Below are 24,207 nucleotides of genomic sequence, written 5' to 3' on the forward strand. Positions count from 1 at the left end.
TACCCAACACCCATCAACCTTCATCAGGTACCTGCATTCCCTTGCAGGTACCCATGGGGAGTGCTGGGTGTTCTGTTTTAGTTAAAATTCAGGGAAGTAGCTCAACACTGACCATGGTTACCTGAAAGAGAACACAGGTACCTTCTGAAGGGTGGCGGGTACCAAATGGCCATCTCTAGTAGCAATGATGGGAGGTTACACTACCCGTAAAGGTTGAAAAACTCCAAAGAACTAAGATTTGTTTCTTCATCAGACTTTCTGTTCTAGTAACTACAAATGACTGATGAATAGAAATGAAAGACATCTTGTAGTAAGAGAGAATTACCTAAGAGCAGGAACTAGGCCACACTCTACTGATAGAAGAGAATATGTAGAAAGGAATAGGAAATGGGGAGATATGTTGAGTTGAGTAGTTGACTCGGTCTTATCTAGACAAACATTATCTCGGTATTAGTTCCCGAACTTTCTTTTCTCTTTTCTCAAGATGCAGTATATTCTTACTCAAGGTGGTCTTTTGACCTGAGGGTTTCCTCACGTGGCTTTGGCAAAACGGCTAAGGAGCGATGCAACGTTGTCTGTTTATAGAACACCGTTGTGTCAGCCACTGCCTTTCTTTTACCGCTTTGCCTGGCTAAGGGCTCAATACTCTTACCAATAGTTTCTCCTGCTCCTTGAGCGGTATTGGGTTGATAGGTCTGGTTTCTCTTGACAGTTCTGTCTAAAAGAAGCAATAGCACGTTAGTGTCTATCTGGTCAGCTTATCTTGAGTTCTCTACAGTTGCTTACCTTTGGCGCTAACTGAGATTCTCTTGATGAGTGATCGTGGGCCAGGATTTTCCTTGAGCCTAATCTTTTTGCTCACGCTTGCTGGAACTGTAAAATCAAAAGATGAGTTAAGTTTCACAACTCCTGCTACGCTGGTTTGGACTGCGGAAGTGGTTCGCGTTTGCTTACCAATTTCCGCAGCTGGTTTGGTTCCTGGCACCTTTCTCATTTTATGAGGTCGGCACTGCTCCCCTGAGCTGGAATTCTCACAAAGGTAGTGTAACAAAAATGTGACGGAATCTGTGCTTTTATTGTTACAATAATGGTGGTAAATCTTCCATTACATTTCCTTTGAAAATTTTTCCCCCTCTTCTGAGCCTTGTTACGTTATCTCCCACATTTATAGAAGGATAACCTGCGCAAAAAAGGGGAGTTTTCCCCCTTTTATGGCATTTTTACCTCTGATAATGTGGTTAATGTGTTATCTCTGTTATTTTTCTTGGTATTGAGAGGGAAACCACCCTCTGTTACATTACCCACTGGCCTAAAGAGCAATGTTGCCCAATGGGCCAATAACAGTAACACATTATCCAGTGGGAAGTTACTTTACAAAAATCCCTCTGGATATTGTAACATATGTAACTTCCCATTGTAGTAGTGGATGCTGTGTTTAGGAGTGACTTGCGCCAATCCATTATCAAGGTGGGTGATATGATTTACCACAGGGAGAAAGTTTCTCACTCCTGCGGATGTGTGTCTTGACCTCATGCTAGACTCCAGCAAGAAAGTTTACCCGAAGAATTCTTGAATATGGTTGACTTTGCCAACTTCCCAGAGCATCACTTGGATTTGAGGATTGACCAGCCCCTGGTAGTGTTGCAAAATATTTGCTTAGAAGATGGTCTAGCCAACAGAATGAAGATACTTCCTGGAATTTCAGAGAACTGTTTTACAGGTGAAGGTCTTAACCGGAACAGCCATGGGGAAAGTGAAGCTGCTAGAACACATCAACCTGAATCATGAGCCAGGGATGGAATTTTTCTGCTCCTTTCATTGGTGCCAGAGTCAGATGAACAATTAAAAGGCCATATTGGCAGGTCACTTTAGTGACCCAATTGATTTTACCTATGTTGAGAATGTGGCTAAGGGTGCATTTGTGATTAGAGTTGACAAAATTTTTTAGATTCTGTTCAGCTTCATCATATGCTGGTATTTGTTTTATGTGTAGCGGTGGCAGTAGTTAAGGCACATTAAATTTAGCGGAGCTGTGATTTCCCTAGTGGAGGACTTCCCGTCAATCTGGGAGCCCAGATTTTTCCAGATTTTGCGGGGAAATCTGGGCTCAATCATCCCAAATCCTAGATCTTCCCAGATTTCCAAAATCTGGGTTTCCAGATTGGCGGGAAGTCCTCCAGTATCTAATTGAAATTTCCAAAACTGTAGGGCACAATTTCAGGTGTTTATGAACATTTCTTTTTAACTTTTGAAAAGGCAGCAATTGGTAAATACCACATGCTGCCGTACATTTTACCAAAATTTTAAAATTTTGTTCATAAAAGCCTCAATTTCGCCCCAAAGTTCACTAAAATTCAACCTTGAACCCCCCTGAGTTTTAGGTTGATCGGAAATTAAGCCAAAACTGCGCCCGCAGCCGTCGCACGGCCCTTGCGGTCTCGGAGTCCGAAATCAGGACTCTTGGGCTGGGGCCCGGCACTTGCACATTGGTTTCCCCCATTCACTCATGTTCGCCAATCGACTTATCATTCAACGATTTCCCCCGGTTCTCCCCAATGGCAGGCTAGCGAAGGGATCCTGGGTGAACTCGACAAACTCTTCATCGCTTCGAATCGCACCAGCCCGACATGTCACTACAACCTCTGAAGTCAAAACCTGCCTGGAACCTGGATCCAGTTCACGTAAGTGACCAATAAAGAGTTGTATAGAAGAACTGAATGAAAAAACTCACACAAGCATCGACCAAAAACCCCGCTTATCAGCTCGAGGCCCAACGATCCGGTCCTATCCGTTCTCAGAAGCTGTAACCTCGTCACCCACACCTATTCCATACGATCAAAAACTTGGCTTGATGGGCAATGTCGAGAAGAAACTAATTTCCAGTTGCGTCAATCAGGAATTCCACAACCTGTTCCGGAAGAACCACCCGGACTCAATCCGGCCGCTGTCAGTTATCAAGGTGGAATCATATACCAACGCAGCACGAACGACGACCAACGTGTTTACGGGAATCTTGATGGCTGTCAGGAGGCGGGGCACAGAAACTAGCTTCAGGTTGAGGACGATCTTGGAAAGAGTGGGAGTCGAAATGAAATTCAACGTCTTCAGTCCGGTCATCAAGAATATCACCGTCATCAAGCGTGCTGGCGACCTTACCGGTGCGATCAACGGCAAGCCTGTAATTAGAAAACCGAGGAGAGCCAAACTGTTCTATCTGCGCGATCATCCTCAAAAGATGCCTGATATTCGAAAAATTTCAAAAGCGGTCATTTCCGCTCAGAATAGAGATGCAATCGATCAATAATGTGTTATCCACCAATCGTTGTCTCATATGTTGAATTACTATTATGATACAAATTCTCTTTTTGGCGCAAAAGTGCTTAGCCCCCTCTTGAGAATCGAACTTGATATTTTACTAACAATACGCCATGGGAGGTACGGAATAATGCTCACACCACAACCACTTGGGATAGTGTGAGTTGTGGCACTTCGTTCACCACCAATACATCCCCCCTACAATAATTGTCTGGCATAAACTTCTCTTGGATCAACGGTTTTAATGAACACGAATGCCTCTTAAACTGGATCGATTCTTTTGGGGCGCTGTGGTGTGATAATAACAATTTCTACCATTTTTCCCCCACTTCGCACTCGTCTTTGCTGGGCAAGGATCTGTAATTGCACTGTACTCCTCTCACAACTAAATCCGAATGAAAGGCTGTCTATATGTGAATCTTCGCCTCAATTAACTTGCACTCCTTGTTGTAAATCAGGTTGAGATGGATGTGTACGGTATTTTCAGAAGTAGCATGTAGGGGAATTTGTGTTGTCATGAGGAAGGGAAAGATTTTTTTCAAAAAAAATAAGAAGACATTATGGATTGTTGGTCCTCATGATTCACCGGGCAAAGTACTGAAAATAAGGACATGACTAGGTCAATTTTTAGGGCTAGACCGTTCAAAAGCCTCGGTACATTCCACGCCCTCTACAAAGTTCATTTTCCAAGGCGAACAATAATATAGGATGGGATTAGATCTTTGACTAGTAGGATGTTGATCAGAAGGGATATGTCAGATCCCCTTACCTGATACCACGCGGTCGGAAGTAAGGGCTGAATCCTCTGCCTCGTCCTCGTCCTCTGCCCCTGCCGCGTGATAAGCCAGGTACGTTTGTCCGTTTAGGTGTCACCTGGTCGCAAGGATTCAAACGACTATCAGTTCAGGGGAGTTGAGAGACCAGAGGAGGCAGCTGGTTTATTCTAAACTGACCTTGATCTGCCTGCCACGGAACAATGAATCGTTGAGGAGGCAAGCTTGAGGGACCAGCACAGGATCGGCGAACTCGATATAAGCAAATCTGTGGGTTTCAAGACAACTGATTAGTAACGCGTCATAAAGTACAATGAAAGACGAAGGAGTGGGTGTATTGACCCTTTTGGTTGACCAGTAAACTTGTCACATAGGATAGTGATGCGGTTTATCGTTCCACAAGAGGCAAAATGGGCTTGAATTTCCTCTGCAGTGCTACCGTAATCAACCTAATGCCACAAAATCGGTAAAGAGATGATGAGTTGTGTGACAAGATCGGAGTACCCGAATTCGACGCAGAACGTACATTCCCAACATAGACACTTCGGCTGTCAACCACCTCTTTATTTTCCTCCATACCTCCGGCTGGAGCGGGATGGCCAACCTGACCGGATTCATTCATCTCCTTCTCCACTTGGGCTTGCATCTCCCTCAGTTTTTCCGCTTCGAATTCCATCTCTCTGACCCTCTGCTTCATAGACTCTAGTTCCTGTTTTTGGTCAGTCCCCAAAAATAAGCGGGAAAACGTGATTAGCGCCCGGTTGGTAGAAGCCTGAAGAGCCATGCGTGGGTAGGAGGTTTCTTGACCTGGTTGTCTTCATCTTCGACAGCGGTATCGTGTCGCTCACGAGGATCTTGTCCGTCGATCGAGTTCATGATTATGAGGGTGTTGGGTTTGAGAATCAAGTGGTGATTGATCGTTGATGGAGGAGAGAGTGGGAAAGTTGGGCTGAGATGAGAGGGGTGCGTTGAGGGGCTCCTTGTGAGGGAAGCGGGGTCGATCGATGTATGTAAATAAATATCTTCTCCGGAGTCCGGATTGGCTTGTTCGTTGACGGTGCCTTTTTCAGGCGGGACGAAATTCCAACCGGAGATGCATATTCAGTCTTGACACTTCAACCCTTTTAGCCAGAGGATATCCGATGAAGGTCCACGGATCACGCCAGATAGCCCGATCCGGAAGGCCCAAATATGCGGACATGGCCGGATATCCGTGGATATCTCTAGACCCCATTTTTCTCAAATGGATATCGTACACTACTGGCCCACCAACTATCAGTAACTGCTGAATAATGTAATGGGTGTTTACAGGAGTGGAGCAGATTTTGCCCCGCCCATTCAACCTTGTGTGAGTCCCGTCCGCCCTGGGATCCAACTTTTTTGGGGGTTTCCAAAGAAACCTGCAACCATTAAGAGTTTAGCTTTAAGGTGAGTGGTTGACACACCCCTCCCTCAGGACGCACTCACTCTCCTTCCTCATTGGAAGAAACCCAGAAAATCTAAACATATAAGGCAGACATAGAGGCTTTGAAAGAGTGGCAGAATTTAACCCCCTTAGCCCATACCAGGCTGACTTAGGGAGCTACTGGTGTCAAGATAAAAGCGTGACACCTGATAAGAATAGGTGTTACGCCTCCTTTCTAGGATAACTCCGAGTTTGAATGGTTATCAGCACTGGGTTTCCGCAACATACATCTTCAGCACTCTACTATGAGCCTGATATGATCTGCCTAGTCCGCGTAAGCTTCAGCTGTTCTGTTCACCAATAGCAAAACTCTGCAAGCAATTAAGAATGTGTTTGGGTAAAAACTCTGTGTTGTAGTAGCTGGCAAAATCTCTGTAATTAAGTATCTACCTACAATAATGCCGTAAGATGAGTACTAAGATAGATAGATGAAGAAGAGAGAGAGAAAAGCCTCCCCAAAAGGTTCCTATTCCTCCACTCCCTCCCTTGCATAACTCAGCTCCCAGCCAACGTTGTCCGCATCCTTCCTCTCCCGCACTTGTCAAACTCCGCATGCATCACTTCCCAGCCTAGCACATCTCCAATGCTTGTTCTCCTGCACCCTCTGTATAGCCTCTACCTGGCATGTCTGCCCCAATGCCATCTGCTTCTGCTGCCCCAGTTCACCTGGTGCCGGTCCACACCATTCAGTCCTTCCAGGAGTCCCGCCAAAGCCCTACTCCGACCGTTCCACTAATTCCGCTTGTCCAGAGTGTGGCTTGAACTCCAATTCCCCCATCCCGCAGCTCACCGTTCACCAACTTTCTGTGTGCTTTTCTCAGCAGTATATTCAAGGTTCCACTCAGTCTACATATCAGAGGCATAAGCACGCATGCTTATCCCCATTGTTTGGATATGTAGACTGAGCATTTGCTCAGCCGCCCCACTGCATTCCCACACGTGCTGCATTGAGCGGACATTCTACACTGCTAGCCCTATATAAATTTCCACACTGGAGTATACAGCCCTTCCAGAAAAGGATGGCATTCACAAGGAATTACCGCCCCTTGCTTGTGCAAATCCTTGCACTTTGTGATCCAGGTAGGTTTGAAGTGGAGCTTAAGCTTAAGCATGTAGCCACATCATCATGCTATGTCCGACCGGACCAATTTGCCCCCCCCCCCTCCAGCAGCGGCCAGATCATGCTTCCCCCCTCAATTCCATCTCTCCCGGCTTGAAGAATCTCACTGCAAACCGTTTGCCTGCCTTTTTTTCCACTAATATCAGTTGTTAACAATCACTCCTCAATATGGCTGAACAGCCACATATCTAAATAAAAAAAAGGGAAGGTATTGAATATTCTATATTGCAATCTATTCGGTTGAATTTCACCCTGTTTTTTTTTGTGTCTTCCAACACTTTGTGATGGACCTTGGACGGCGGCGGTCTCCGTACTCTCACTTTCTTTTTCTACTTTTTAGCCATATCTTGTTGCTCTGCGCATTCCAACCTCTTCAAAATTGAATGCAAGGTTGAGAAATGATTTGCTTTTCATTGTCAGGATTTTAAAATTGTTTTTGATTACTGTAACGAGACAGAAAATCTTCAAAATGCAATGATCATTTCCATTCAATTAACCTCTGGTAGGATATCAACAATCTGAAAGGTAGTCTTGTTGCTTTTTCACTGGGAAAAAATGTGCGCCCAATGAGCCTGTTTGCCCTGAATTTGCCGGATCCAGGCGACTCCGGTTGTCACGCTTTATATAAACTGTAGCCCTACTTCAAGCACTTCTCCAAAAGGAGAATTGGGAATGATCTGGTGTTTTTGCTTCGTCAGAACCACACCGGCTGAGCTTTTATAATTCTTTATGAGGCAGCTAGCCAAGTCGTGACATGGTTGAGTATTCACTGAAGTGTTTTCTTTACTGAATACCGGCAAGTGTTCTTATTGTTGTATAGCACAAAAACACTTAACCAAAAACACGTGAACAACAGTCTAACAGGAACCAGGTTGTTTGGTAATTAGGTTTCTATTTTGAGTGAGAGCACTCTTGGTATATTAAGAAGGAAAACAGCCGTATTTTATTGCACACTTTCAAAAAAAAAAATGTCTACCCAGAAATGTTATTCAAAAAACCAACACAATCACATAAATAATACCAAAGATTGATTAAAACTTGTACAGCAGTTTTTCCTTGCATTGAAGTGATGAAAGGCCGAAAAAATAACAAAACGTTGAGGCCCATAAAACCATCAATGATAAGTTAAAATTTTATTTTGGAGTTGAGCTTCCTGGGTCATTTCAAGAGGTAGTACGGGGACCCAGAGAAGGAAGCCTTATGCAACAAACTCGGCCGTAATATAAGGCAAACAAAGCTAACTAGGGCTTCATGAAAAGGGATTCCTTTGCACCTGAAGAATTCCTATCACTCCCGGCAATGGCTTGATCACCATGAATCATCACATTATTTCCGGCTGCTCTAATTTGCTTTCATTCAATCTTTCTAACGTCAAAATCAACGACTCTAGAGACCTACAATTTTCCGCTGATTTTGCAGTCCAATTTGCCTTCCTGTAGATCAGTAGGAGCGTTTTGCCGAGTTCCACGGAGCAAGGAGGGGGAGGGTGGAAAAGTGTTCAGCCGTTCGTGGAGCCGGGACAGGTGGAATTGAGGGGGGAAGCATGATCTGGCCGCTGCTGGAGGGGGGGGGCGAATTGGTCCAGTCGGACATAGCATTATGATGTGGCTATATGCTTAAGCTTAAGCTCCACTGCAAACTTACCTGGATCACAAAGTGCAAGGATTTGCACAAGCAAGGGGCGGTAATTCCTTGCAAATGCTATCCTTTCCTGGAAGGGCTGTAAGCTCCTGGGTCCACTCATTAGATTGATAAGCTCAAACTTTGAGCTCCACCACTAGGATGTCAAATCCACATGGACAGGAAAATCAAATGTAAAGACTGTAATATGAAGATGTGTTTGGTGAGACTCAAGAGTCAAACTCACAACCTCAGCTAAGCTGAGACAAACACTAGAGTGCTGCCTTTACCAATTAGGCTACAGACACTTGTGGCTGCCAGCTGCTCATGGGTCAGTCCAACAGCCCTCCATACTGTGGTGATACATCAGGGTATCAGACTAACAGACAACTCAACATTTTTCTTCTCCGTGGGAAAAGGGAGCAATAAGCATTGTACTAGGCAGGAGGAGGGAAAGGAACAAAAATGGTGATACAGTTTTAAGCTGAAAAATGAAGAGGATGTCCTGAGGAAACAACAAGGTGCCCGAGTTTCAGACCCACTATGGTAGCCTTCAGGAGGGCAAATGCTGGATTTTTTTTCCAAGAACTAGGAAATCTCTGTAGGAGATTCTAACACAGAATCATAGATTCTATCTTGACCAAAATGGAAGAAAAAAAGCATCGTGATTGAAAATTCAACAAACATGACTTACTGGGTGGTATTGATCTATCAATCTTTACTTCCTAGGACAATGAGTGTTGTGACATTTTCTTGACCAGCGTCTGGAATATTGAAATTCAAGACCTCAAGTTCAGGGAAGTACTCAACGCAAGATGGGGAGCAGATAGCCAAGGACGAGCGGGAAGGGTCATTGGCGACGAGAGTCGCAGCCTCCGCGGTCGAAGATGTGGCCACCGTTAGGCGTGCGGGTAATGGAGAGCGATGTGCTTTTGACATTGTCCCAGAGCCTGAGCGTGGCTATAGATTGTTCGTATAGGATGATGGGATTCCGCCCCGGAGATGGTGATGGGGAGGATTTGGCTGGTGTGGATGGTTTGCGGGCGATGAGACAGTGTTCGACCTTGAGTCTAATCCGTTCGTCGAGCGTTCGAGTACATATATCGAACCGCTTGGGGCTCCGATAGATCTCTCGAGTCTGCACGACCGGACCGAAATAAGAATTCTCGATCGGAACGACCGCCCAGGATGCCCGAGCTCGGCTGGGGCGTGGAATAAGAGCATGGACGGCATCGTGGATTGTGTCGTAGGGCACGAGAGAATACTCCGGCCCGCTAAATCGTTTTCGCGTGACCTCGTGAGGATACGTTCCAATTGGACCCAGGTAGGCTACATACGCTAGCTCTTGATTGCGAGGTCGCCGTTGATCCGGGCAGGGTTACGCCGGTCATTTCGGAAGAGTGGACACGAAGTTGACAAAGGAACCCCGACTGGACTACACCTTCTTGGAGATCCCGCGCAAGATTATGCACCCGGCTGGCTCATAAACCGACGAGGTTTCCGTCCTGGGTCCGATTGGAACGTATCCTCACGAGGTCACGCGAAAACGATTTAGCGGGCCGGAGTATTCTCTCGTGCCCTACGACACAATCCACGATGCCGTCCATGTTCCCCAGTGCCAGTGGATGCCCAGCTAGCGGAATGGATCTAATTTGTTACGTTAGGGGCAGTCTTACCCAAATGGGTAGCATATCTGCCCACCGTTGAGTCAAATATATTAATTTTGTTACTTTTGGATTGAAAGGATTGACGGATGATAAATAACAAGACAAATAAAACAAAGTTTGGAAGGAGCACACGTAATGAAAAAAGAATTAGCAAGAGTATCAGACAGAACAGCCTAAGGTAGAGAGTTTTGCATAGCGAGTTTCTTGAAAGAGTTCGATAGGTTTTCGTATACGAGGAACGCAACGCAAGTGCCGGGAAGGACTCTAACTGCATTGATAGCGAGGCCCTTGTAGAAGGCCTTGATGCCCTCGGTGCGGTAGGTGTGGAGGGTACAATGAGCGATCGATTGGTAATGTACGCCTGCTGGGGGTGTTGTGGGTGGCGAAGGTACTGGCAAAGCCTTCGTCGAAGGAACAGGCAGTGTCTTGGGCTGGCGGACAAACAGTTGGTTCTACATAACCGTCGGGACAAGGTTGGATCACCGGCTCTCTCACCTATCTGTTCCGGGAATATGGACGGCATAGGAGGCTTACCTGGAGTCGCGAGCGGACAACTTGGTATGGATAGGTGACGCCGATGGCCAGAAGTTTGGAGGCGCCACTGAGGAGGATATATTCCAGGTTACTCTGGCAAGAGGGTTTACCGAGAGACAGAGAAGATAGCTAAGCAAAAAACAAAAACGCTGGAAGGATTGCGGGGGACATGTGGAAGCTCACTAGAGGAAGACTGTCAGTCTCAGCGGAAGAAGTCTGGGTCCGATCGGGCTCGGGACGGATGAGGTCTTGTCTCCATCTTTTCAGCTCCTCGTAGGCCATGAATTGGATTGCCCCATTGGAGACGCCGATTAATGCTAAGACGGATCCCTTCCAGAGCCCCCCGACGCCTTCTTCTCTCGAGATCCTCACCAGACCATCTTTGATGATCACCCAATATTGCATCTCATATGAGAACCTTTGAGGTTGTTGGGCCAGGGAAAAGAGGCATAGACTGACCCCACAGGTTCCTGTAGGCGCCTGAATCCTCCGCGCGACTCGTGAACATCCGCGTCTTAACTACCCATAACGGATTGGTGATCATGGCGGTTACAAATCCTGAGGAAGCTGATGCAAAGAGATGTTGAGAAGCCGAAAGCTTGATATTTCTTCCCTCCGAATCCCTCGACATTCGTTCTTTAATCATCGAATACCTGAACAACAACAAAAACTCGCTCCTGGAATCGGTTTCTGAAAAAATGCAGGGGAGGAAGCAGGAGGGGGTGCGGACCACATGAAATAGAAGCCCCAGCTGGCGGCATTTCCGACGATGTTGGGAGTCAGACCCCGATAGAGACCCAAGAAGCCGTCATTGGAGATGATTTCTCTGATGCTTGAGAGGGATTTTGATCGGAAGGGAAGCGGATGGAGCTGACTGGAGGAAGAAGGAAAGGAGGAGACTTGAAGCTTGACTTTGAGGAGGTCGAGGGGATGCATGCAAAGCACGGAGACACAGCCGGCGCCGATCCCGCATACCGCTTGGTCCTGATGGGCTCGATCGGGGCGTCAGAATGCATCCGGAGGTCGCTTGCGATGACAGGAGCAACAGGAGACTGACGATGGCAGGTGTTCCGAACAGGCTCGAGTGCTGTGTGGTTCCCCGGGAGTTTTCTGGCATGAAGCTGGTCGTCTTGCTTCTCTCCAGCCAGCCAGCCCACTCGGCGCTTGGGTGTCTGCCGGGGGGCAGCACCCGAGCCCCCGGGGTGCCAGCCCTCCCGCACGGCGCGTGGGGAGCAGGCCAGCGGAGGATGCACGACCACAATATTAGCCCAATGGATCCAAGGTGAGAAAAGAAAATCAATAAATCAATGTGTAGTTTGGCCGATTGATCGGTCGAGCTGGGCTCCTACTGAGTGTGTGCCTCAATCCCAGCATGAATGCAGATAACGCTACGAGTCGTGAGCAGGGAGATGGACGAACGCAGCAGTCACCCTCGTCCCCTTCGTCATCTCCCAAGAAAGCCTCGGCAAGCGGAACGATCGACCTCAGACCGCATATGGGTCGAAAACAGGGCTGGGATGCATGGAGACCTGGGCCCTACGGTCCCCCAACCCCTCCGAGTATGGAGAAGCGGTTGGCTGAAGAGAGTGCGTTGGAGGCGGCGGCGATGATGGGTCATGGACGACAGGATGGTCGGGCTCGCAAGATTAGACCTCGGAGGACGGTGGATGTGGGGGGATCGATGTCGCGCTGGAATTTGGTAGACCATTACATCGTCTATTTCTTAAAATCCAGAAATTATTAACGCTATGCTGAGACCCCTATTTTATTTTATTTCAGATGAGATCCTTGAAGACATGTCCCGATGAACAGTACTTTATCAGACCTTGTGTAGATCATTTGATCGAAGTGGGTGGTTTCTTGGTACACTTTTCGAAGAACTGCAAATTTAATAGACGGTATCTGGCAATGTCCATGTGCTCTAGTTTTTACCACCTCAGGCGTACAGCACCAACCCATCAACGTCAATTTTAACGAAATATGTTCACACATCTACCAATAAAATACGCTGTCCAATCAACATTGTTCGGGTAGGTCAACTCATCAGAAAGCAGCGCTCCTACTGGATGTCCCAGAGGAGGAAAATGTGATACCAAGTCTGACTGAAAGCTTTTCTTTTCCGAAGTTTACACCTGACGCGAGGAGAGTTTTGACAGGGGCGGCGAGTGGCGAATTTACTTTATGGAACGCGCTCACGTTTAACTTTGAGACGATCCTACAAGCACACGACACGGCTGTTCGAGCGCTCGATTGGTCAAAGTCCGGAGCCTGGCTGGTCTCTGGAGATAACAACGGGATCATCAAGTACTTTCAACCGAACATGAACAATCTCCAGATGTTCGAAGGACACAAGGACAGCATTCGGGATATCAGTTTCTCACCTAACGACAGTAGGTTTGTTAGTTGCGGGGACGATGGAGTCATCAAGCTCTGGGGGTTCGAGGAGCGGAGAGAAGAGAGAAATTTCACGGGTCCGCAATGTATCTTATACATCTTGTCTTGGTGCCTCGACCACTGGGTAATTCTAAATGATCTGCTGACTGCTCTCATCATTGCTGACTATGGTCCGTAGGACATGGATGGGATGTCAAGTGCGTCAAATGGCATCCAACCAAAGGATTGATTTGCTCTGGGGGCAAAGATAGTCTGGTAAAGTTCTGGGATCCACGGATCGGGAAATGTTTGGCTACTCTGTCAGTCCCCGCCAAAAGAAAGAAAGAAAAAGATTACAATCTCGATTTCCTATCTGATCTTCACCCTGCCAAATTATGGAGCATTTCACTAAGAAAGAGCAACTATTAAATTCTGATCAGGCACGGACACAAGAATAGCGTTCAAGCATGTGCTTGGAACCCCAACGGACATATTATTGCAACAGCCTCTCGTGATCAGTTGATCAAAGTATTTGACATACGGATGATGAAAGAGTTGGCTAATCTTCGAGGGCATAAAAAAGAAGTTTGTTGTGAGTGTTCGATTCTCAGAGGTTCGACCTGCATTCGATGAGCCTTAATAATTTGGCCGCACCTACCAGCTCTTGCGTGGCATCCTATACATCACGATCTGCTGACGTCGGGAGGCTCGGATGGGTCGATCTTCTACTGGTGCTTGCCTGATTCGAATCCCATCGATTCACTTGACTTTGCACATGATAGCAATGTATGGTCACTAGATTACCATCCTCTGGGACATACTCTCGTCAGTGTTAGCAACGATCACACGACTAGGTTTTGGAGTCGAGGCAGACCAGGTGTGAAGATCGCCAATGATAGGTTCCATGTGGGTAAGGAGCGGGCCCGAGAGATGGGCGTCAAGGATGAGGAGGAACAAGGTAAATATGCATTCATCCTTTGTACTTCATACACCAGTGACTCACCTGGCTATTGTATGATATTCGAACGCTCTCAGTCGATGACTTCTTCGTACCTGGTCTCACCAATCAGTTCGGACACGCTACCGTGGGAAGCTTCTTTAGTGCAGGAACGTTTGGACAGCCTTCTACGAAAGATCGGAACATGTCTGAAATGGACGCTCAAGTACAGTTACCTCCGTCGTTTTTAGGTGGAGCGTTTGGGGCAAACGGGCCTTCAGGTATGGGCTTGCCGGTACCGCCCCGACCAGCAGAATCAGTTGCAATGGCGGGTGGAGGTGGAAGTGGTGGGCAAGAGTTGGCCAGCATACCCGGATTTGGACGGGCAGTCGATAAAAGCGACAATTCACTTCCCGGGTTGGCACTTACCGCCAACCAGATCAATCACCCAGTACAAACCTCAGGCTGGAGAAGAGGCCCACTACCCAGTCAGGAAGCCGCCATGGGGCGCGATTTGGGCGGCTTTGGTGGAGACATGGGGCATCAACAGACTGGCAAAAACAGATGGCGGGGCAATAAAGGTAACCATAATCAACACCATCGGCAACACCAAAATCGCTGGTCTTCAAATATCCACAACAATCTTTCCGCCCAGCAGCAGCATCATCATCTTCCTGCTGGGGGGCCGCCTGGTGGCGGTGCTGGTCCGGGGAACAACAATAACATGCTCATCGACGAATTCGGAAGAGAAATCCCTAATCAAGCTTTTACAAATAACAAATTCAAATAATGATGTCTGTATTCGAGATCATATAATGATTTTTTTGAAAAATGAAAAAAGATCTTGATTGGCTTGTAGTTTTATTATTTAAACAAGATAAATACATCCACACTGTCCTCCTAACTTAACGCAAGTCTCGCTTCGGAGATAGCCTGGGCTGGCGCGAACCTCCGAAGCTTCGCAACCCTAGGTGCCTTCGGCGCCCCAGGTCCCCCGCCCCCTGAAACGAGGGGATTGTGCTAAGCTGGTAAGTACCAGCATCGGCAGAAACTTAGCTACTCTTGATGCCCGGTTCGTTCCGGTCATCAAGCGCGACGGTAAAATCAAAGGAAATCTTTGTGAGATTGCAAGTAGCATGCCAAGATGCTGGGATTCCAACCAGCTGCAGAAAAAGGCAAGCAAAGCAAACCCTTTCCGCAGTCCAGCCTGTGAAGCTGCAGATGAAAATTTCCTTTTAGCCCACTTCTGACTGCACACCCATCTAATTTCTTCACAGCCTCTGTTACCATTAGAGTCACCTATATCAAACTTATATCCTCATCCCTTGGAAGTAATTGTGATGTAAAAAGCTGGCTTGGAAGGTTTCGTGAGGCCAGAACTGTGAGAACCTGTCCAATCTTGACCTGCAATTGGCCCAATGGGTCCATCTCATTGCTGAGGAACAGCCCTAGCAAGAATGGCTGCTGGCAGCCAATTTTTGTTGGAAATATTTGTTTGAAAAAATATGGACAAGATAGCTGAGATCAAGTGCTACAACATGGTCAGCTGGGATTAAAAGCATAGAGCTAATTTTAAAACAAATGTGAATACAAACCTCCTGGTTTTTCTTCAAAAAAAAACCCCCCTGTCAGCCTCAGGCCAGGAATCTGAATTTGGTCCTAAGCCTCTCCTTCGGAGAAGCTTTGTGCCTCCTCAAAGAGGCTTAGGTAAGCTTGATACAACCTCTGATATATGCTATGGGACTCTGTCCATCCTAGGTGCAATGGTGTAACCATTACAATACATTGAGTGTATTGGGTAAACGTTTTTCATTGAAGATGCATACCTACATGTCCAATTTTTTGTTTTTAGCCATTATCCATACAATAACAGCCAAAAACAAAAAATTGGACATGTAGGTATGCATCTTCAATGAAAAACGTTTACCCAATACGCTCAATGTATCGTAATGGTTACACCGTTGCTAGGCGGAGACAGTTGGGGAAAGGGAAAAGTGCACAGTGCACTTACTTGAGTTGGTCCAGAAAAGAATCAAGTTCAAGGAATTGGAAAGATAGTTGAAGGGGGGGATTTGTTGAGTTGAGACAACGGGGAAGGATTCATGTTGGCAGGGTTGATTGAGGGTTGGAAAGGAAGGAAGTCCGTCAATGGAGGGCAGTGTGTCCAAACTAGAACACAATTGGAGCACTCAGAAGACTCGCCTAGGATGTCAGGAACAACATGATTAGGATTAGGATCAAAGTGATGGAAGATCTGAAATGAAACATATGGTTCAGACCAGGTTACCGTCCATGCCACCCCATCATCTGAGTTTGGGCTGAAATAAGACTCAGAGGTTGTGAAATGTAGTGGAAATCTCATCACACACCCGCATGCACTACTTAAATGAGAAACAAAAGACAAAACCAAACATGGAAAAGAACTGGTGGAGCAGGTGTTAGAATTTCACAGGTCTCTCTCTGTTCTCTTCCCTTTTCCATGCCTGTCACTCTTTCCCTTCTTTCAAGATGCATGTGCATTTTGACCTTCTGTCCCACAGCTTGTACCCATTCCAAATAAGCTTATATATCCTGGATAGATTAGAAATGAAAATCATCAGTTCCTGCGCCTTTTCCCTGAGACCCTCAAGTCTCTTGTAGTGAGAGCATTTTTCCCTCTCAAAAGCTAGCCGTTTAGCCCTCTTTGAGAGCTTCCTTGTTTTGTTCTCAGCCTCAAGCTTTCTTCCTCAAGGCTTGTTTTTCAATCTTCCCTCCGGCTCCGAGTCCAAAATTCATCAGCATGGTGGAGGAAGAGTGGAGCAAAACTCAGGAACCTTAATTATCCAAATTTCAACCATATTGATCTTGAAAACCATGAAACATCTTGAGGTCCAATGTGCCAGCTATGACTCTTCTGCAGAGGCGGAGTTGAGCTTTGAAATCTTGCAGAACTGCCCTAAACTGAATCTTGACACTGTGAGTGCAATACGGTGCAACACAACAAAATCTCAGATCAATGGTTTGCCCCAATCAAAGGTCACTCGGAGATAGGATATCAACCAGTACCAAAGGTGAGCAGGTGGTATTCTTTCTCCCAGCTGACAAGATGTTTAGCCAACACTTCCTCCAATTACCTTAGACATAGGCAACAGGGAAAGGACCCTCCGATCCTATTCTGATGAAATAGCAGGAGAAACCATTGGTTTTAGCTTGTTTGGAAATGTAAAAAAAAAGTTATTCAGTTAGCGGGAATTTTCCTACTAAGCCCACCGCGCACTCCCTGAAAATCCTAAAAATTTCAGGGAATGTAGAGTATTCAAAATTCTAAGTGCCCTAAAATTTTTGTGCGGCTGGGGCATGTAACAAGAAAGTTATCCCCTTAGTGTTTACCCCAGAAAAGCGGGTACGCAAAAAACCAGGTACAAATTAATTAATCAATTGGAAATTGAGTTTTTTGCAATTCTGATTGCATGATAATTATGTTCATCATTTTAGATTAATTTTGGTATTATTTGTGTTGCGTAGAAATGAGTAGAAAAAAACCGGGTACGCACGCGGAAAAGGGGGTACGCAAAAACCAGGTACAAATGCGGAAATACCCGGGTACGTTTAGTAACCCCCTATTTTTAATCTTTCAATTAATAATTTTTCATGTAATATTGATTGAATCTTTGCTGTTTAGTCACAAGGCTGAAAATATGCACTACGTTGCAGAAAGCGGTGATTTCAGCGCAGCGCGGCGGGCAACGCTAACACTCCATCCCTAAAAAGCTGAAGTATTAGCTGCCCCGCGCTGCGCTATGGCTTCTTGCAGAGGCTGGCAGATTTTTTTTGATGAACTAGGACAGGAGGGACAGATTGCAGAAGGATGAGTAGAGGGGGAATTCTACATCTTGCTGGCTGTACTAAACTACATAGAAGCAGAGGTGAAACAGATTGTGGCATGAGATGAGGATAAAATGATGGAAAGCATAGAAGCAGAAAAGAAGGGGAAAAAAATATCAACACTTTTTTCCCAGGGCAGATAGAAAAAGTGCAGATGAGAAAACGCTGCGGTGCTGCTGCTACAGAAAAGTGCCGCGCAGCGGGAGGCCGGGTGGAGATGCTCTCAGGGTTGAACCCCTGGAATTGAAATGTCAAAGCTACCTTGGAATCTAGTGGGTGAATTCCCGTCAAGATCTGCGGGTCTCCCAGAAGTGATCTAGAGCCCAAAAAGCTAGATTTTTCCCAGCAAAAATCTAGACTTTTCCGGTCTAAACCAACATCTGTGGGGGTCCCAGATTGCTAGGGAAGTCCTCCAGTATTTTATAATAAGGAATTACTTTGCAAACTTCAGAAAACTCTTCATTGAGCATTCATCAAATTCAAATGTTATTAGTATCAATAATCAAGCATAAAAATCAGAAAGGTTGTGCCACACTAATATTAGACTATCAGGGTTAATCACAGTGTATTGCCTGGAGGGCAGAGCTTCATTCCCCCATGTAGTGTTTCATTATACATGAAATATTATATAATCCCCTCCAAGCTCTTCTTATGCCTGCATGAGATTTTGAAAGCATTTAGGAAAATGAATGCTGCTTACTACAGAGTTTGAAAAGTCCGTATGTACATTATGAGAAATATGAAGATTTGGCAAAATTATACAGAAAGATGACAATGATGCATTGATGATGAGTACAAAATTTCAAAGGATTGGAGGAAATGAATATTAATGGTATTTCAGAAGCAGATGTGCCTGTCCTCTGACTAGGGTAGGTAATAACAGCTTGATCTTCTAAGGCCATGTTTGTCAGGGTTATATCATGAGCATAATAATTTGAATTTTCCTTGACATACTGTGACAAATTTCATCAAAACTTCATCAGATGCCACAAGAATCTACATCATTATGCTTGCCATATATTGCTGACAAAAAGGGCCTAAATGATTCTTATTATGCAGAATGTTTCTTTGTATCTGGTATTCTCAATCTGTGAAATATTGAGAAGAATATTAAATTCCCCCACCAATCTTGCTCCTGTTTATTTTAAGTCCACTTGGATTTCGTACATCTTGTATTTTATCAGTACAAAGACTGCCTAATGCTGTCTTTCTCGGTTTTTTATTGCCGTTTTGCGTTGGCTGTGGTTTGTTTATTTTTAGTTAATTTTTTGATGGCTTCTCAAAATAGTGTATTTTACTCACAAATGTACAACATAGTGCCTTGCCAACAACAGAATCTGGACACTTAAAATCTGAATCCAGACTTTTTCCTCCAGGGTAAGTAGCTGCATGAGGGATATAACACAATGTACTTGGTTAGCTTTGCAAGGAAATACAAGGAACCTTCAAGGGTGAAATCCAAATTACCATATTGACCAAGTGCTGAAGTGCAGCAGCCAAATTTAAAGTCTTTTAATTCTTGTTTATTCAATGGAGGGCAGCCGTAGCCCAAGACATCAACTGAGTATGCTAGTATACATGTGAGCAATATGCAAGTCTTAGGAAGGAAGCTACCGGAGTGCATGGTTGAAAAGTTATATATTTTTTATTATGATGGAAGTGCGAATAATGGAGGACTTCCCGCCGATCTGGAAACCCAGATTTTCCCAGATTTTGCAGGGAAATCTAGGCAGATCTAGGATTTGGGACGATCGAGCCCAGATTTCCCCGCAAAATCTGGAAAAATCTGAGTTCCCAGATTGACGGGAAGTCCTCCAATCTATGCACACTAACAATAGATCTAGCGTTTTTATGTTCGAGTATTCTCTGGGATCAGGCTGATTCAACTTCGTGGTTTTCTGACAAGTGAGCTTGGGGCTTCCGGGTTAGTATTTTCATAGGCAAGCTATCCCAGGGTGATTCTAGAAGACGAGCGGATTTGCGCTGAGGAACTCACCCAGGTTACCGATTGTACAGCAGCGGTTCGTAATTGGCAGTGATTAATTTTGTTGGATCAATTCGACCCGGTCTCCGGGCTTCACAAGAATGGTTTATGCCGCTTGTCGACAGTCTGGACATGTAAAAGGTGATACAAAGGTCAAGTCTCCTTGCGACCGGGTGTCCTGAAGTGACCGAAACTCGAATTAAGGGGCCTCTTGTTTTATGAGGCAGGGACCCTCCAATCACGCTTTCTTTACCTCTCGGCCAATGCCTGACATGTTCTCGAAGCGCCGAAGACTACATCATCATGGCAACATGCAAGCTCTCCACTCGGCCATTGCCAGCTGATTGCTACTCGACGATCAAGCAGAGCAAGAACTTGAAGAGAAGGCATTTTTCTCCGTTTCTTCTTTTCCTGCATGATATATTCGAAGTATGCAAATCATGTGATTTGCCGAGATTTTTCCCCGGCATATAGCAACCACTTGCTTCCTAGTTTTCTTCTAAGGTGATAAGGAAATTTCTCGCAGGGACTTCTCCCGAACCAGAAAAACTGACAGGGCAAGACCCTTGATGCATCTCTCAATTCTCCCTTCTCATGGTCGCCATCCCTTGACTCGCCTTGATGCTAAATTGGGCCAAATTGTGCAAGCGGAAAGGCAAGAGTCACAAGTCTTGCACAAGGGATGGCGACCAGGAGAAGGGAGAATCAAGAGATGGCGCTGATCGCTCATGGCGGAAATTCTCCTTCGCTGTCCTAACGGAACAACGATCATTCTATGCAGGGTTTTGCATGTCGAGTCTTTCCGTTCCGTTGAGCATCTAGCCGGTGTCGAATGTCGCGCTCGTCAACGCGTTGGTCATGACTAGGGTATTTAAAATAAGAGGCCGGAGTGTCCATTCCCCAAGGCCCTTCGCCACCCAGCCCCACTCTGCACCTCATCTGATCAATTGTGACCATTCACGAGCTTGCCACAAACCCATCCCACGATTAAAAACCAATTCCATAATGTTCCTTTCAACTACTCCAATGGTGATGACCACCTTACTCCTTAATAATATGGTTAGTCGCCATTTATGCACTCTCATTCGCCCAGCGTCCCGTTCTTAGTCTCTGCCATTATCGCTTTCATTCTGCTGATCATCTGATACCCACCCTTGTACAGTATCTCACTTCCATCCTGGGTGCGGTCCCGCCACCCGGCTTCGCGCAAAACTTAGCCGCCCAGGCAGCCCCGGATTCAGAGCTAGCCATTATGCACGCTTCTGATGTCATGAACTCCACTGGTATGCCGATGAATACCACTGCGATGTCAGGGAACTCTTCCGATTCGTCCCAGTTGAATGCCGGCGGTCTCTTTCCCGGTCTCCCGAGCATTTTCCCCAAACCCACTAACGGCTCTAGTGGGAATCAGCCGAAGTTCCCATTGCCCTTTCCAAACCCTTTTCCGAACGTCACGCCCTCGGTCAACCAAAGCTGCGTGGCGGGGATAAAGAGTCTCATCACTGCGTCCCAAGAGTCAGAAGGACAGCCTATGATGGCTCGGGAGAAGGTTTCTTGCTTCAAACCCTACACCAAGGTTCCGGAGGGGGAGAGTCTGGTCGTGGCTTCGGTTGATGCGGCCACCAATGTCACTGCTAGCCTCGCTCAGCTGGTCCAAGATGTTTCCGGCAAGGGCATTACGGCTGCCATCCCGGTTATCATTTCCGATTTGAGGACCTTGACTGCCGTCGTAGCCACTGGAGTAGCCCACATCGCGGTCAGTCCATTCAATTCTAGGGTCATCACGTGCCAAGCTTTACTAGACACTTATTTAACGCGACCTCTCTTTTGAATTTGTGATCCCCATGCGACCACGACACTCAGCTCGCCACCGTCAAAGGCGTTTTCACTTCTTACAGCATTGTTTACGTATTACAAGGAGTAAGTTGTGATACACCAGCTCACGCCTAGCCCCATATCGTCACTCATCCCGGTCCATCAATTTCCTTAGTTCGTCACGGCCGGCCAAAGCGTGACAGACGCTTTGATTGGACAAAAAGGCTTCTTCGCCCAATTCCAAGCGCTTACGCCCATCCGAAACGCCCTCTTGTCTTTCAAATCCGTCGTCGATGTGAGTAGCTCCCAAAGCCAATCAAACACCCGTACCCTCTTCCATACTGACCATGACCTCGACGAATTTCTATAGAAATTTATTTTGCTCCTTATCCACATGATCCCCACCAACAAGTTCACCATGGCCGCTGACTTGCACCAACAAATGAGCAACTCGATGGACAAGGCCATCAGCACGTTCGACGAACGTGATCAAAACGAATAATCTTGTAGATCTTTACGATCTCCTGCCTCGCGTTGTTATACTATTTCATCCTATAAAACTGAACACATCCCCTCCCCCCAACGTGCTAGATCCATTGAACCTCTGAACCAGTGTCACGTCGCGGAATCTGTATTGTACTAGCACTCTGACTATCTAGGCCTGACAGTAACGACTAATTCGCGAATCCGCTGTGTCTGATATCAGTCAATATGTTTTGATACATCCTATGTATCCTCCATCACTTCCACTGTGTCCCGCCAGCTATGGACCGCATGTGTGCTGCACAATGAGCATTTGATCACTCAAGACACAATTCCAGTGACTTGCGCGTTACAGAAGTCCCCCGAGGGGCTCTTCTCCACCAGAGCGTCATTTGACTCTTTGCCTACCTTGCTTTTTTCATTCCCGCTGTGGAGATCTATTCCTTGCCAAACAGGCGTCCCCGCAGGAGCAGGGACAATCGAGGCCCTCAGCAGCACGCGAAGCTGGAAAGGGATTGGAATGCCCACACCAAAGCGCATTGAATGCATTGACTGAGCCAGATAAGGGCGGAACTTTGAGCCACAAGTGTTAATAGATGGTCTAAGTCAGGATCACAAAACTACAATTGATGACCAAGACTGACGAGGAAACACCAACCTATTGAAATAATACATCTTGTTGAACTGAAAGTAGTTCTTTGTTATTCTCAAACAAAGCTAGTTAAATCTTATACACAGCAATTAGTGACACCCTGTTGTTGACCCCAAAGCTTAGTTAATCCTATAAAGTCCAAACGCTATTGTACTTGTCTTTTCTCAATCAATTCGTTGTTTCCTTAAACTCAACACACTCAACACTAACTCTCATCTTATCCATCAGGTCCATATTTCATTACACACACTTCATGTATCCTGGTCTTAAACTCCTCCACTCTTATCATTTAGGCTAGTGTTTGTTATTGGTGTCTTAAGCTGTATTGTGTAGATACTAATAACACTACACCTCTAAAGGTGTGTATAAGAAATGAATCAACTCATTGTTTCCTCAAACTCAGCACACTCACTCTCATCTTATTGATCAGGTGAGTGTTTGTTATTGGTGTCTTAAGCCGTATTATGTAGATACTAATAACACTACACCTCTAAAGTTCCTTATTGTTCATCACATCTTACGTGATTCCCTACCATCTTATGATATTCTTACCAAGTAGTCTTACCATTACTATTATGATTAGGAATATTTGTGAAACGCCTTCTAAAAACATATATGTCATATTTTGTGATGTCCATCAGTAAAGCCATGTAGAATTTTTAAATTTGAAAAGGGCTAATGGTAGGTATGCACCAGTATCCTGCATGTCACACCATAAGAAAAACCCTAGAAACTGCCAGCAGTTGACATGTGGCATACTCCAGTGTAACTGCCATTTTAACTCCACATGATTACATCATACCCTTTCATGCACACACAGTCACTATGCAATGTGCAGTGACTGTGGATTGAAGCTTGGTTGAAAAGAAAGGCTTGGGTATCACCCTAAGCTTCCTTTGAGTTTCTGCATGTCAACTGCCAGCAGTTTCTAGTTTATAGAGTTTTTCAGATACAAAAATGCTTGAAAAGATTTTCTTTTTCTTCTTGCAGTGTTGCAATCCTGCAGGTTGGCCCGCAGGCAAAATTATCAAAGTCCCTTGTCTGCCGGGGGGCATGGCGCAAAGCACCTAGCACAACGGGCAATCTCCTGTCAGATAGAGACCCTGCGGGGCTCTCACTGGGACTGCAACACTGAAACTGCTGTGCTAAATTTATTTGCAGCAGCCAGTAGCATATCTTAAAAAAGTGCTGTTACATTGCAGCAGTAGTGCATCAGCTGGCCGCTACTCTATGGTGCCTTTGTACCATCAAGATTGGCAAACCCAATACATAGCAATGCAGCAGTAGCGCATCCGCACAGAGATGCATTAAAATTTTCCAAAATGCATGTATTTTTTGCTGATTACAATGCACTGTAACGGCCATTACAATACATGTATCATAATGGTTTCACCGTTGCTGGAAGGCTTTGTGAAGCTTGGCCCCCGGGAGCCCTCCAGCTCTGCAGACAGGCCAATCCATCCCAACATAGCTGAAATCTATCCCAACTTCAAAACTATCACGAGTTGCTGTTTGGGTGGTGCAAGACCATAAAAACTGTGGAAACTGCTAGCAGTTGAGATGCAGAAGCTCAAAGAAAGCTTGAGGTGATACTCAAGCCGTTCT

General features: G+C 45.9%; 6 protein-coding genes across 6 annotated transcripts; 3 read left to right on the top strand and 3 right to left on the bottom strand.

Annotated features, from left to right (window-relative positions):
• Positions 1–2,506: 2,506 nt before the first annotated feature.
• On the top strand, positions 2,507–3,304 carry PtA15_7A61 (uncharacterized protein; the record flags this gene model as incomplete). The annotated part of the gene is made up of 2 exons (XM_053171245.1): positions 2,507–2,681; positions 2,763–3,304. 2 exons carry the CDS (start codon positions 2,507–2,509, stop codon positions 3,302–3,304), a joined length of 717 nt encoding a protein of 238 aa, XP_053021890.1.
• Positions 3,305–3,957: 653 nt separating this feature from the next.
• PtA15_7A62 (uncharacterized protein) lies at positions 3,958–4,964 on the bottom strand (the record flags this gene model as incomplete). The annotated part of the gene is made up of 6 exons (XM_053171256.1): positions 3,958–3,985; positions 4,085–4,188; positions 4,269–4,356; positions 4,431–4,537; positions 4,615–4,797; positions 4,896–4,964. 6 exons carry the CDS (start codon positions 4,962–4,964, stop codon positions 3,958–3,960), a joined length of 579 nt encoding a protein of 192 aa, XP_053021891.1.
• A 4,179-nt stretch (positions 4,965–9,143) lies between these two features.
• On the bottom strand, positions 9,144–9,684 carry PtA15_7A63 (uncharacterized protein; the record flags this gene model as incomplete). Its single annotated transcript, XM_053171267.1, has 2 exons — positions 9,144–9,587; positions 9,631–9,684. 2 exons carry the CDS (start codon positions 9,682–9,684, stop codon positions 9,144–9,146), a joined length of 498 nt encoding a protein of 165 aa, XP_053021892.1.
• A 449-nt stretch (positions 9,685–10,133) lies between these two features.
• PtA15_7A64 (uncharacterized protein) lies at positions 10,134–11,611 on the bottom strand (the record flags this gene model as incomplete). Its single annotated transcript, XM_053171278.1, has 6 exons — positions 10,134–10,412; positions 10,495–10,587; positions 10,678–10,874; positions 10,954–11,147; positions 11,225–11,478; positions 11,552–11,611. 6 exons carry the CDS (start codon positions 11,609–11,611, stop codon positions 10,134–10,136), a joined length of 1,077 nt encoding a protein of 358 aa, XP_053021893.1.
• Positions 11,612–11,765: 154 nt separating this feature from the next.
• On the top strand, positions 11,766–14,594 carry PtA15_7A65 (uncharacterized protein; the record flags this gene model as incomplete). Its single annotated transcript, XM_053171289.1, has 9 exons — positions 11,766–11,776; positions 11,866–12,193; positions 12,274–12,342; positions 12,420–12,524; positions 12,620–12,965; positions 13,067–13,187; positions 13,308–13,459; positions 13,529–13,825; positions 13,903–14,594. The coding sequence occupies 9 exons, from the start codon at positions 11,766–11,768 to the stop codon at positions 14,592–14,594; spliced, it is 2,121 nt and encodes a 706-aa protein (XP_053021894.1).
• A 6,063-nt stretch (positions 14,595–20,657) lies between these two features.
• Positions 20,658–21,969, top strand: PtA15_7A66 (uncharacterized protein; the record flags this gene model as incomplete). The annotated part of the gene is made up of 5 exons (XM_053171300.1): positions 20,658–20,711; positions 20,815–21,408; positions 21,516–21,572; positions 21,643–21,762; positions 21,838–21,969. The coding sequence occupies 5 exons, from the start codon at positions 20,658–20,660 to the stop codon at positions 21,967–21,969; spliced, it is 957 nt and encodes a 318-aa protein (XP_053021895.1).
• Between the last annotated feature and the right edge of the window lie 2,238 nt (positions 21,970–24,207).

This window comes from Puccinia triticina, chromosome 7A (genome assembly GCF_026914185.1).
Source record: "Puccinia triticina chromosome 7A, complete sequence".
NCBI lineage: Eukaryota > Fungi > Basidiomycota > Pucciniomycetes > Pucciniales > Pucciniaceae > Puccinia > Puccinia triticina.